Genomic DNA, 12493 nt, shown 5'->3' with positions numbered 1-12493 from the left:
AAAAGCACTATATAGCACTGGATATTTCCCTACAAGCAAATTAATTCACAATTGCTTAACAAAGATTCCTGGAACCTCTGCTGTAGCTCCTAAATGGGCACATAAACAAGGCCAATCCAGTACAGCACTTAGAACATTTCCTGGGGGAAAAAAAGCTGTGTGGGCCAGTGAGCCACTAAACCAAAACCAAACCTCCACTCCAAGAGGTGGACTGACTGCTCACTCCCACCTATAAATCACAGGTGGACTCCAGAGCAGCACATGAATTCCAAAGCAGTGTCTTGGACAAGTCACACACACAGGCAGGATCAAGGTTTCACAGTTAGTGAGCAAATACAATGGCAAAACTAATGCTGGGTCAGGAGTCCTGCTAACCTGCAACCAGGAACAGAGAACTTCCACCCATCCATCACCACTGTTTGGGGTCAGTTAATCCAGGTGCAGACTGTGTGAGCTGCTGGCAGAGGTCTCTGAGATCCACCAGGGCTTTGCCAAGCTCCAGCCCAGTACTGCAGCCCAGCAGAGTCACCTGCACTGCTTCCACAGCACCTCAGATGTGGGGAGTCTGCTTTGTGCAGAGCTCTGGCTGTACAGCTCTGCTGCTCACAAAAACAGTGCTGTGCTTCCAGAACAGAAAAGCTGGGGAGAAGAGTTGAGATGGAGCTCCAGCATTGTCCATTTATCTGCATCTCTGTGTTTATCCTCTGACACTCTGGGTACCTCAGAATTCAGGTCTTTCTGTTACTCAAAATATTCCAGTCCATCACCACTCTGGAAAACAGGATGGTCAGTGACACATAAGGAGGAAAAGGCTAGTAAGATCCAAATTTAAATCAACCCCAAGGAAATGCAGAGTGCTCCTGCACACTAGTTGTTTTCCCAAGCACCAATCTTATTTCTCAGGTGTCAACCATTGCAGGCACATCTTCTGCTGATGTTACCATTCTCCAACTTCAGAAGATCTGTGAGTTAACTGATGTGAACTAGTTGAGTGTCCTGGTGCACTTCTAGCCAGCAAAACACCTGCCCATATGACAGCTTGGGCATGTCCCTGTCAAGCAAGGGTACCACACTGCTCTGACTTCCCAGGTGACCACCCACCACCAGGCAGTTTACTGCCTCACTAACTGGAGGGCATTTTGCATCTGGAGTATACCCTTTGTCTTGGTGCATTCAGTCCTCTTGTTTCTTCTCTGCTGCTCTCACTCCATGAGTAGAAACAAGATCCAAGTCTACCCTTCACAGACACGGGCCTCAGTGACTTTCTGATTTTCCTCAAGGAATATTGACCAAAGGAACCACCAGACAGGAGGTCTAGAATGTTTTATGCAACACAATCACCAATATCCATTACACACTCTAGACTCTCAAGGATTTCAGTCTCAACTGCACAACAAACAGCAGATCATCAGCTCAGCTCAGCTCAGACTTTGGGAATTGTCCCAACATAACCATTACAGAGTTCCCAAGCCACAAAAATGAGGTCAGCAAGATTCTCAAAGGAAGCTGTTGTCAGCAGCGAGGTTTTCCAGCAGAGCAAAGCCAAACTTCCAGCTGCTCAAACAAACACAGTCCTACACTCTCCAGAGCCAGCCTGCCTGGTCCTGTCACTGTGTTGGGCTCATGAGCTGTGCTGGGGTTGTCACCAATGCCCTTCACAGGGATGGTTTCAGAGCACATCCATGTGCAGCATCCACAGCTCACATAAAAGCCCTTTTTACACTCCAGTTTTATATCCCCTTTCCAGCTGTTGTCTCTCCTCCAGATGTGTCACTCTCATGACCTGAGAGAATGGCATGGAGCTGTGTCAGGGGAGGTTTAGGTTGGATATTAGGGAAAGGTTTTTCACCCAGAGGGTGGTTGGACACTGGGACAGCTCCCCAGGGAAGTGGTCACAGGCCCAAGCCTGACAGAGCTGAAGAAGTGTTTGAACAACACTCTCAGGCACACGGTGGGGTTGTTGGGGTGTCCTGTGCAGGGCCAGGAGCTGAACCCAATGATCCATCCATATGGGTCTCTTCCAACTCAGCACATTGTATAAATCTACAGTTCTGTGAGAAATGATCAGAGGTTTTTGAGACCAGGATAACATTACAAGGTGGAATTTCCAAAGCTGAGTTTATCCTTCTAAACAAATAATAGTACAACAAAAGATTATTTAACACAATCTTCATATCTTCTGCATTCTACTGAACACAAAAAAGTCCCAGTGGACAAAATAGGAGAGAAGAAACCTACAGCACAGTGTTGGAGATGTGGAAAAAGTCACGAGGAGGTAGGACATGACCTCAGATCTGAATAATGAGAGGTGCAGGACTTTGTCAGCCAAGTTGCAGGGAAGTGGTTGGCTTCCATAGTTGCTGGGTCAGACCTTGGAGGAAGAAATACTCAACACTAGGCCAGGCTTGTGTTTTGTAGGCAGCCTGCCTTCCTTCCTCAATTCCTGCACAAAGGAATGGCTAACTGGAGTAGGAGCCCTCGTCAGAGAAACACAGTTTTTCTAAAAGACCTAAACAAAATCTTGAAAAAGTAAACCAAATGTAAATCATAAACGGCATATTTTCTCATCCTATGAGCCAAGCAAACTAAAAAGTGTCACTAGGTCTCCTAAATGCAAAGAAATTTGCCTCCTGTTCTTGCCAACTTTCCAGACACCAACTCTAGTATGTTTTGTTGGAAGTAGGCCCAAATCTAAGGACATGAATTTCTCATCTGTTTATATTTCTCACAATCCCATCTTTCTGACAAGATCACCATGATACAGTTAATCCATATGGAAAAAATACACTAAACAGCCAATTGTACTTCTAGCTCTCACTTCTGAAGTCTCAGCTAATGACTCTCACAGTAGCACAAAGGTGACATTGTTCTCAGATCTTCATCCAAGGAAGTTTTAAGAACAATCAGTGAAGCTGCCTATACCCACTGGAACATGCACTACCCAACCCAGACAAGATGACACAATTGACAGAGGGACAAGCGGGGCTGCAAAAGCCATGTCTCACTGCCACGTTCAGCTTTGCACAGCTGGAAGTACAAGAGGGAGCTACTCACTCCCAGCACCTCAATTTCTTTGGCACCCCCTGACAGGAAAAGCTCTGATTTTGACCATTCCACTCTGATTGTCCTTGCAAATTTGCTGCAGCATCTTTCTCTAAAATAATAACATTACTCTGTACCCTAGCACTCGCAGGTCTGATAACCATCAGTGTATTTTAAAGATCACAGCACATTCTTACAGGAAAAGGATTAATATATAATTAATATAGCTAAAGACACTTGACTGTAGAGCTGCTGCATGAGCAGATATGACATGATATGCTGAAGTTAAACTGTAGCAAGGAGCATATTTTAAAATGGCAAAATGAGAAGATGTGAGGAAATACTGAGAAATATTCTTACAAAAGAATAAAACCTCCTCCAGCAAAAAAAGCAATCTGGAATTTTAGCATGGCTAACAAAACCAAGAGTGTGTTTTAATTCTTGAACATTATAACAGGGCCAACAGTGTATCTTTTTTCAAAAAGAGGCAGGTACCTCAACAGGAAGAGGCTCACTTACGTAATACATCGATAACCTAAGAAAATAAGTCACAAAATCGACTTACTACAAAACATAAACATCTCCCTTTAGCCAAGAAATAACCTGTCTGTATCCTTTCACTTTCCTTCTGGACGAAAAAAACCCACACCTTTGATATTTTCCATTTGTAAATGACAGTGTTTCACCCTAGACAGCACACATTACACATGCACCTTAGAATCTCCATCCTACAAACAATATCCAAGGATCTATTAGATTATACAGGAATTTAAAATAAAATCTGAAGCAAATTTTTCACCCAGCTAAGCAGAGGAGTGGTATGGGTTGAAAAGCTGTGGGAAACAATAGAAACTGAGACTGCTTTTATTTTCAGTGGTACTGCATAAGTTCAGCCAAGCCTTTTGCCCACAGAATGCCTGTAACACAATTTAAACAAGAAGTTTTAACATTGGAGAGCAACACTTTCCTAAATCTGAAATCTCTTCCCCACAATGTCAAAAGGATGAAAAAAAATTTAGCTAAAAAAAAAAAGTATCATATATGCTTCTTCCCACTCCTTTTCCTACTTTTATCCATAATGTCTATTAAGTTTGGCTCCAATGTTTTATGTTTTGTTCAAGCATATTGTTTAGCTAAATACAGCTTTTGCTGTGTTTAGTTGAGGCTTGTTGCAGGGGGTGGTGATTGATTGTTTTTAAATCCGCAGCAGTATTTTATATTCCTCCCTACTTGTTAGCAGAAACTTTTTATAAACCATAATATCAAAGAAGCCTGAAAGTGTTACTAAAAACATCAACCATGTGTTCACTCAAGCAGAAATCTGAAGGAAAGAATGTGGTATATTGATTTTCCCCCGCCAAAACCTTCTTAAGTGTATAATGCAATTATCGCCTGTGTGGTGGAGTCCGATTTGGCAGCTCTAATCAGCCCAGCTCCCAGTACAGTCAGGGCTGCTGGGTGACACTTGAGATCTGAAGAGTGTGGGTAAAAATAACCTCTGTTCAACAAGACATGACGAACACCAGGCAGCTGAGTCACCTTTAAAACCAGACTCTGATTTTCTGCATTAAAAGGAATTATCGAAGAGAGGGGGAATTATCAAGTAGAAGGGGATAAAGGATTCCAAAAGCGTGTCTGAAATGTATCTTTCAATGAATATTCTGTAATGTAATGAGCTTCCTTAGATTGCTGCCACTGACTAATGTCAGCATGTAGTGCTCAGTTACCTTTGGGAAACCTCAGTTTCCTGCAGAGAAGTAACTTCTAATAAAAATTTCAACCTCTTTTGAAAAAATCTAATTTCTAAGCACCTGTTTCTTACTAAGCACTGCCCATTTACGAAGGCTTCCAGGATTAGCAGTGATTGAGTCAGGCCCCAAATCTGCCGTGGAACACATGCAATCTGTGGAGCTGATGGATGTTTTGTAAGACACCATAGAAATAACACCACAGAAAGTTTACTGCACGTGAAACACTCACCTAACAGAAAACGAACCAAGCTCGTGGGGAAATACTACAAGTTCATTGAAGTTCAGTGATGTAACCCTGGGTTAGAAATTGTTTCAGAGGAACTTTCACGCTAATTTTCAGGATAAGCCTTTACCTTGGAAGCCTTCTCTAAAGATTTTGAATAGAATGAGCACGAGGCAGTCGGAAAGCAAGTAATTGACATCTTCTCGCCGAAATATACCAAGGAGAAGGCCATTACTGCCCCGTTTTTACTACCTCGGCGTGAAAGCAGGGCTCCGAGCGCGGCACACAGACCCCGACAACCAGAGCAAGCAGGGAAGTTCCCCCAAAACCACAAAATCCCTGTGTCCAAGCAACCACTTCAGAGCGCCTCGAAGGAGGAAAACAAACAAGCGAGCGCAGGAAGGAGCCGCAGCGGTGTGAGGGGAGCGGGGCGAGCGGCAGGGCAGGGCCGCGGCAGGTGGAGGCGGGCAGGGGGATCCGCAGCCTGAGGGGAGCCCGCGGCCCGCAGCGTGCGGGCTGCGGCGGGAGGGGAAGGGGCCGCGGCGGGCGGGGGCGCGGAGGCAGCCGGGGGTGGGTTCGCTGCACTCACGGGCGAGTCGTAGGAGAAGGCACACTCCGTCTTGTAGACCCGGTCCCCTGACTTGGGCACCCGGATCGTGGGCATGTAGGGGACGAGCAGCTCGCCCAGGTCCCCGGCGGCCATCTGCGCATCGCCGCCGCGGAAGAGCGCGGCCCGCTGCATCCTCCTTCCCTCCCTGCTCGCCCGCCCTCGCTCGCTCCCGGCCGCCCGCCCTCCCTGCCGAGCCGCTCTGCGCGGGCGATGGAGGCGGCGGGCAGCCGGGCCCGGGGCAGGGCGGCGGCGGGAGCCGGGCCCGAGGGAGGGCAGGGGGAGGGAAGATGCTATTTTTAATCCAATGGCAGCGGCAGCGGCACCAGCTGCGGCGGCGGCACTCGGGGGTCCCGGCGGGGGCGGGCGAGGGGCCGGGCGGCGGGGCGGGATTCCCGCCGAGCCCCGCGTTTCACCCGAGCCCTCCGTGCCCGGCGGGGGAGAGCGGACACTGCGCTCTTGGTGCCCCCGGCAGCCCGGGGCAGGTCTCCCCCTGACCGGTAATACTCCTTCATACGCTCTGTTATTTATTCTTAAGCTTTTAAAGACTACATATATATATATATATACATATATGTGTGTGTATGTACATAGATATAGATATAGATTATATAGATATATAGATATAGATATTAGATATAGACATATAGATATACATTTTTGTGTATAGATATATGTATGTATGTGTGTATATATATGTGTGTGTGTGTGTGTATATGTATGTAAGTACATGTATATATATGTATATATATCTATATCACTTTATATGTATATGTATAATATATGTCTGAAGTACACACAGTAAAAAATCTCTGTGTTTCCATTCTCAGCCCCATTGCCCAGCGCTGCAGGACAGGTGTCTCACGTGGCTCTGTTGCTGATGGGTGGGATGTCCCCACCTCTCAAGAGGAGCCGTCAGTGTGGGTGGATACAGGGCAGGAATACCCAGCCTGGGATGCCCCAGAAGCCTGTGGCAGTGCCAGGAGCCAACCCCCAATTTCATATCTTCTTTACTTTAAAATGCCCCTTTTTTGGCCTTTGCTGTGTTTCTCTCTCTGCTCTTCACTTTGAAAGAATAATTTTAGAGGAAGGAGAAATAAGAGTAAACTTTGCAGGAAAAAAATGCTGCTATTCTTTTCAAGCAGTATCAAATAACTACTACATACACCTGGCACCAACAGCATTAAAGAAATGACCAATTAAGATGCATAGAGCAGATGAATTGCCTTTCACCCATCATCCACAATATACCCAAGGATTCACTGACCACCTCCAAGGAGGTGATGTGACCTCTGCTAGAACCACCTTTTACCTCAAAATTAGAAGTTTCTAAAGGTGGTTCTAGGAAAATCTCAAAAACAGAATTGAAAAATGTTTGTACCCAGCTATGACCAGGCTGTGAGGGTGAGCAGAGTAGCATAGTCTGTTCTCAACAATTTTTACTACTGAAAAATCAAGTGTTGGGAACAATGTGAAACACTGAGGGCAGAATGTAATGTCCATGGAGTGGTTTTAGACTTACTGAAAAACAGACATTACATCAGACTTGTGAGCATCATTAGATGCTGGATAAAAAACACTAATACAGGGTCAGACAGATTTCTTTTACCTGAGGAGACTTAGTGCTTTTTTAATGTCTTCTCTTATGAATAACTCAGCATTTATAAACAATGAGAGCCATAATAAGACATATGAGCCATCTAACTTGAAAGATTGATTCTAAGAAAAAGGACAAGCAAAGCACTGATAGAAAATCAATATCTTTCTAATGTTTGGTAGTGGCCAGGAAACAGCAAGCAAGGCAGTTTTTGCTTAAAATAGTCCATGGAGTGTTGCCTACTGTTAAAAAAAAAAAAAAAGTTTTCAGTTTCAAATCACTAAATTATATGGGTTTAGTAAAGGGTTTGGGCTTATTTCCATTAAAAAGTGAGGATTTTGAATATGGACAGATAATTTAGAGTCATAACTGTAAGAGGCACTTTCCATCACTCCAGAAATTTTAAAGGAAGAGTACCATGGCCTGAGGAACCTGAGGAAACACATCCCTCTAGTGGCAAAAACCTGCCAGGTGATGAGAGAATTCTTCGTGTTCCCTAAAGAGTTGCTAAAAGTGGTGCAGAAGAACAGCTGAACAGTTGCAAAAATGCATAGCAGGTATGTGGGAAGTACTTTTCTTACTTAGTTCATCTCCCACCAATTACCTGACACAAAGCACTGATAAAGAAAAAATCCTCAGTCTCTTGTATCTTTCTCTTAAAACTATAAATATTAGAAATTGCAAAATGAAAACTAATATTACCAACTTGTTTCACACACATATGTTGTGACACAAATGAGTGACTGTTGGCAATTGACATAAAGCATTTTCACTGATTAACATCTTTAATAGCTGCATGAGCTTAACTGCCACACAGTTTCTTCCAAGATACTGGAATCAACACAAACACTTTATTCATTTCCATCAGCAAACAGCAAGATGTCTGTTCCACAGCACAGTCATAATTTGTCAGTATGCATTTAAGACCTTGCACACTGCCCAAAAATTGTTTAATTGTCAGGTGTGGATTTCATAGAATTGTCAACAAGATTTTTGTCAGGTGTTTCATAATGGTACCAAGGTCCATCTCCCCGGTGTCTCATCAGTCTGCGTGCCTCCAACTCCAGCAACCTAAAAAAAAAGTAACAGACACCCTCAACATGAAGTTTGTTGATGTTGAGCATTACTGACAAAGCAATGACTTTAGCATCAGTGGTTTATAAATACTGCTGAAACATAGGCAGGACCAAAATATGAAGGACTCAACTAAGACATGAGCTATTAAATTTTTCTATTTTGCATTTTTTTTTCAGCAAGTCATTCCACAAAGGAGTAACAAAAATACTGACAGTTTTATCACAGGCTCTTCTCTAAGCTGTGAGCATTAGCAGGGGCAAAAAGAGCTCCATTTGCTGACTCAGGACAACAGAGCTCCACCTTTATAAATACCAAGTGTTTTGAAGACCCTCTGCCCTTGGATTGTTCTGGTAATCTGAATCCTGACAGGGCAGTGACAACAGATACTGTGACCCAATCTGGCAGCAGCCAGTGCAGGCAGCACTCAGGGGATGCATGAAAGCACTTTATGTCAGCATCCAGCTCAGTATGTCATGCAAAATCAAAGAGTCAGCTACAGTATGGATCAGGATTTTAACCCCCCAACTACAGAACATACCTCAGTTCAGATTTCTTGGCTTCCACAGCAATCAGGGCCATGTCCTTCTCATAGTTCTTCTCAGGGGGGTCAAGTACGTAACGAGCTAGCCAGCGGCTTATGGGGTGCTGGAAAACCAAACAGCATTATTTGAGCATTATTTGTGCAACTTCCAAGTAGAAATGGCATCATAACTGAATCACTTTGTATATCCACAGTCCTGAAAACACACCATGAATGCTGCCATTCAGATCATGACAGTAAAGTTACAAACATGCACAACTAATTGTGAGATCAGAACCCTAAGAAGTCATATTTCTTTTCAATTCTTAATGCCAAGATAACCTGCAGATGACTGTTCTGTAGCAAAATTAAAATTTAACAGAAGATATAATTTATTTTCTTTCTGTTAAAGTTAAGTTCCTTAAACTGCCACAGTAATCACAGAAGTGTACTCCAAACCTTACTGCAATCAGCAACATTTTCAAATTTTGCTTCCACATAGGGGGCATTTCACTAGGAACAAAAGTCTAAATGAGTTGAAACAGTTACAGTAATATTGCTGAATTCAATTACTTCCTATCAGAAACAAAACAGGGCTTGCAGCAAGAAGCCACTGACTAATTTTAAGAAAATACAATTAAATTGAAACCATACAACCTTGAGTTTGTGACTATAAAAGTCTTCAATTCTAGATCCAAAAGTGTGTGTGATATTGGACTTTAAAACAATACTGGCAAACAACACAAAATAAAGAAATGTCACTTAAAACTCCAGTTTCTGAAGACATTGTAGAAAAAAAACCCAAAACCTGCATGCTATAAATACAGAGGACTTTTCTTACTATTTAGGAACATTATAGAAAAATTCTTGGTATACAGTAAGAATTCAGCAGTTTACTGCATATAGTGCATTAACATCTGCTTGTGTCAATAAACAGATTTCCTACAGCCTTTTACATGTTACATAAAGCCACAAAAAAGTTTACCAAAATCAGAACTGCACTATTTGAGTTTCACTACACTGACAGACATCACCATACTCCATACATTTTATTCCCAATAGTATCATCAAGAGAAAGGCTGTTCATAACACCCCCACCCTTTTACATGTTACACTCACTTTGTAGTATTCCCAGTGCTCTGGAACATAACCTTCAGGAATCTCTGCAAGTTCAGCTTCACCTAAAAAGGAAAGGAGGGGAGGAATATTTAACTCTGTGATTATTTTCCAAAGCTACCTTATATTCTGCCTTTCAGGTAAGGAAAAGACCATTATTCCACACAGTGGAATAATAGAGCTCAGTGTGAGCTCTATTCAGAAAAATTGAACTTGCAATTTTTGCAGACACATCAGACTACAAGTATCTATTCACATATTTTAGGTGACACACCAAAAGGGTAAAATTAGCAGCTATACAGAAGAAACAACTTGGATCAAGTCCACAGAAATGCCCTTTAAAGTATAGGTGCTGAAAGCAGGGACTTTTACTGATTTCTCTATTAAATTAATTATGTATCATTACAGCAATAGATTTAACACATGTATTGCCAAGCAGAATTTTGGCAATATTTTGGCAATTTTATCTTTGCTAGCTAAAAAGCCAGAGTTGCAGTCTTGTTAAAGCAAGTTACTAAACTTCACTGATGTTTGAAAAACTGCCAAAAGAAGGAATGTATTTTTTTCTAAATGTGAGAAACTTTTTTTAAGAAAGCAAGAACTAAAGTAAATATACTGGGAACATTTTCTATGTAATAATACAATATCACTGTATTTGTTAGGCCTGTTCCATGGTCTTCCAAAGAGAGAGCCTTAGAAGAGTCCTTTTTCTCTATCCAGCATGCTTAATTCCCATTTAATAACTCTGACTGTACATTGCTTAACCCTGACAGAACACTCACCAATAAAGACATTGATATATGTTAAAATCACAGCCACTGGTATTCCTGTCAGGAATAGATAGAACCTCTGTAGGGGGAATAAGAACAGTCAGTGTGAGAAACTCAGAACCCTGACAAAATTTACATGAGATCTGAAAATGTCTGAAAATAGTGGAACAGCCAATAACTCTTAGATTTGCATTCCTAAGTTGGAAAGGAATGGTGTATATAAACACTGCTGATTGCAATGAGTTAATTAATGAATTAATTAACAGAACACACAAAAGTGATCCTGTGTCAGCCCATGAGCCTGTTCAGGTCAGTTCCCAGCGAGGTCAGAATGTGCAGCAGCAAACACCTTCCTGAAATCTGCCTTGGCATCTTGGCATGACTGGCTCCAGCACTTAGCTGCAATGAGGCACTGACAGCAAAGCAATAATCCGACACCAATGCTGTGGGCTCTGTAGATGTGGAAGGCAGATAAAGCAGTCCTGATCACATGAAATGAGTTGTATCAAATTGGCTGTTGCTCCTTATAATAGGATTTATCCAAAACCTGACTCTGGAGGGGTCAAATTCAGGTCAGGCTTCCTAAATCTCATCTCTGCTGTTAGTGGTAGAGGTAAGTGAAGGCAAACCCTGCAGAAGAGTAACTGTTAAGTTTCAAAAAGGAGGATGGAGTAAAAAGCATTTGTGGGTCATGCATATATGAACACAGACGTGTAATTTAAGAATGCTGCTACAGCAGTAATTTAAACATCTCTCACAACCTTTGCTATATAGCCAGTCTTTGAACTTCATCTGGCCCTGATTTGACAGCATATGACCAAAAAATTCTTAAAGAGGACCTGAAATTCTTGTTAATTTGTAAATAGTGCCAGCCACATTTTAGATGCTAATGCATAAACAACAGAGGAAATTGTATTTTAGACATTCTTACACTATTTGCAAGTGATGTGTTACACTGAATGCAATATATTTGATTTTTAACTCACCAACAAGCTCAGAAATCGATAATCATAAAAACTTGTCGCCTTGATGATAAACATTCGCTTCCCATGGTCACCACTGTGTCGTACAGGAACTGAAAATTGAACCAGAGTATTATGGATTTGTACCTCATTGGCGCTTATTGCCAGGACAAGGTCGAACATCCGTAGGGTAGGAAAAAACAGAAGAGTGTACAACAGCGGCCGAGTTTTCTGCAGTTCGCCTGAAGTAATTTCCTACTTTGTTAGCATGAACCTATTTTTCTTCTAACTACAGACAGAGATCTATGTCTACCTGTAAGCACCAACACGTGAATGAGTGAATGTCACCATACAGGGCCAGGTAAATGGACAATTAGAACGCCAGGAGGGTCGACCTCCCGCCAGTTTCCAACCACTTTTTACCCAAAGCCGGTAGTTTTTCACAGGAACGGGGACACAACGCTGCATGAGCCCCCGGCCCTCCCGCGGCCTCCGGGAGGGCACCGCTGCCCCGCTCCGCAAGGTCACCTCGTCCCCGCCGCCCCCGCCGCGCCGCTCCCCCCCGCCGCGGCCGTACCGAGGGTGCCGGGGAGGCGGGGGGCGATCCCGGTGATCCCGGTGGGGCCGGTGATCGCGGTGGTCCCGGCGCCGCCCGCCCGCCGCGCCGCCCAGGCCGCGGCCGCCCGCAGCACCCGGCTCATGGCCGCCATGGCTGGGACTGGCACGGGGCGGGGCCGGCGGCGCCGCTTCCCGCCGCGGGGTGAAGCCGGCGGCCGCCATCTTGGGAAAGGGCAAAGTCTTCCCAGTGCCCCCAATGCAAAGGGACGG

At 43.6% G+C, this 12493-nt stretch overlaps 2 protein-coding genes across 3 annotated transcripts in view; both read right to left on the bottom strand.

Moving 5' to 3' along the window:
* USP13 (ubiquitin specific peptidase 13) overlaps positions 1–5938 on the bottom strand; it is a 48577-nt gene extending 42639 nt beyond the window's left edge. For both annotated transcript variants that reach the window (XR_008841186.1, XM_056498764.1), the window contains exon 1: positions 5606–5938. Coding sequence is in view for 1 of the 2 variants with exons in the window: in XM_056498764.1 (XP_056354739.1) it covers positions 5606–5758 (153 nt within the window). In the remaining variant the exon portion in view is untranslated. The remainder of the gene's footprint in view (positions 1–5605) is intronic.
* A 2111-nt stretch (positions 5939–8049) lies between these two features.
* NDUFB5 (NADH:ubiquinone oxidoreductase subunit B5) lies at positions 8050–12400 on the bottom strand. The gene is made up of 6 exons (XM_056499174.1): positions 12243–12400; positions 11690–11778; positions 10716–10782; positions 9937–9998; positions 8836–8942; positions 8050–8291 (listed from the first exon to the last, which is right to left on the bottom strand). The coding sequence occupies exons 1-6, from the start codon at positions 12373–12375 to the stop codon at positions 8171–8173; spliced, it is 579 nt and encodes a 192-aa protein (XP_056355149.1). The 5' UTR covers positions 12376–12400; the 3' UTR covers positions 8050–8170.
* Between the last annotated feature and the right edge of the window lie 93 nt (positions 12401–12493).

Source organism: Oenanthe melanoleuca, chromosome 9 (assembly GCF_029582105.1).
Source record: "Oenanthe melanoleuca isolate GR-GAL-2019-014 chromosome 9, OMel1.0, whole genome shotgun sequence".
Taxonomy (NCBI): Eukaryota; Metazoa; Chordata; class Aves; order Passeriformes; family Muscicapidae; genus Oenanthe; species Oenanthe melanoleuca.
The sequence above is the reverse complement of the archived record's forward strand: the minus strand, read 5'-3'. Positions and strand labels throughout refer to the sequence as shown.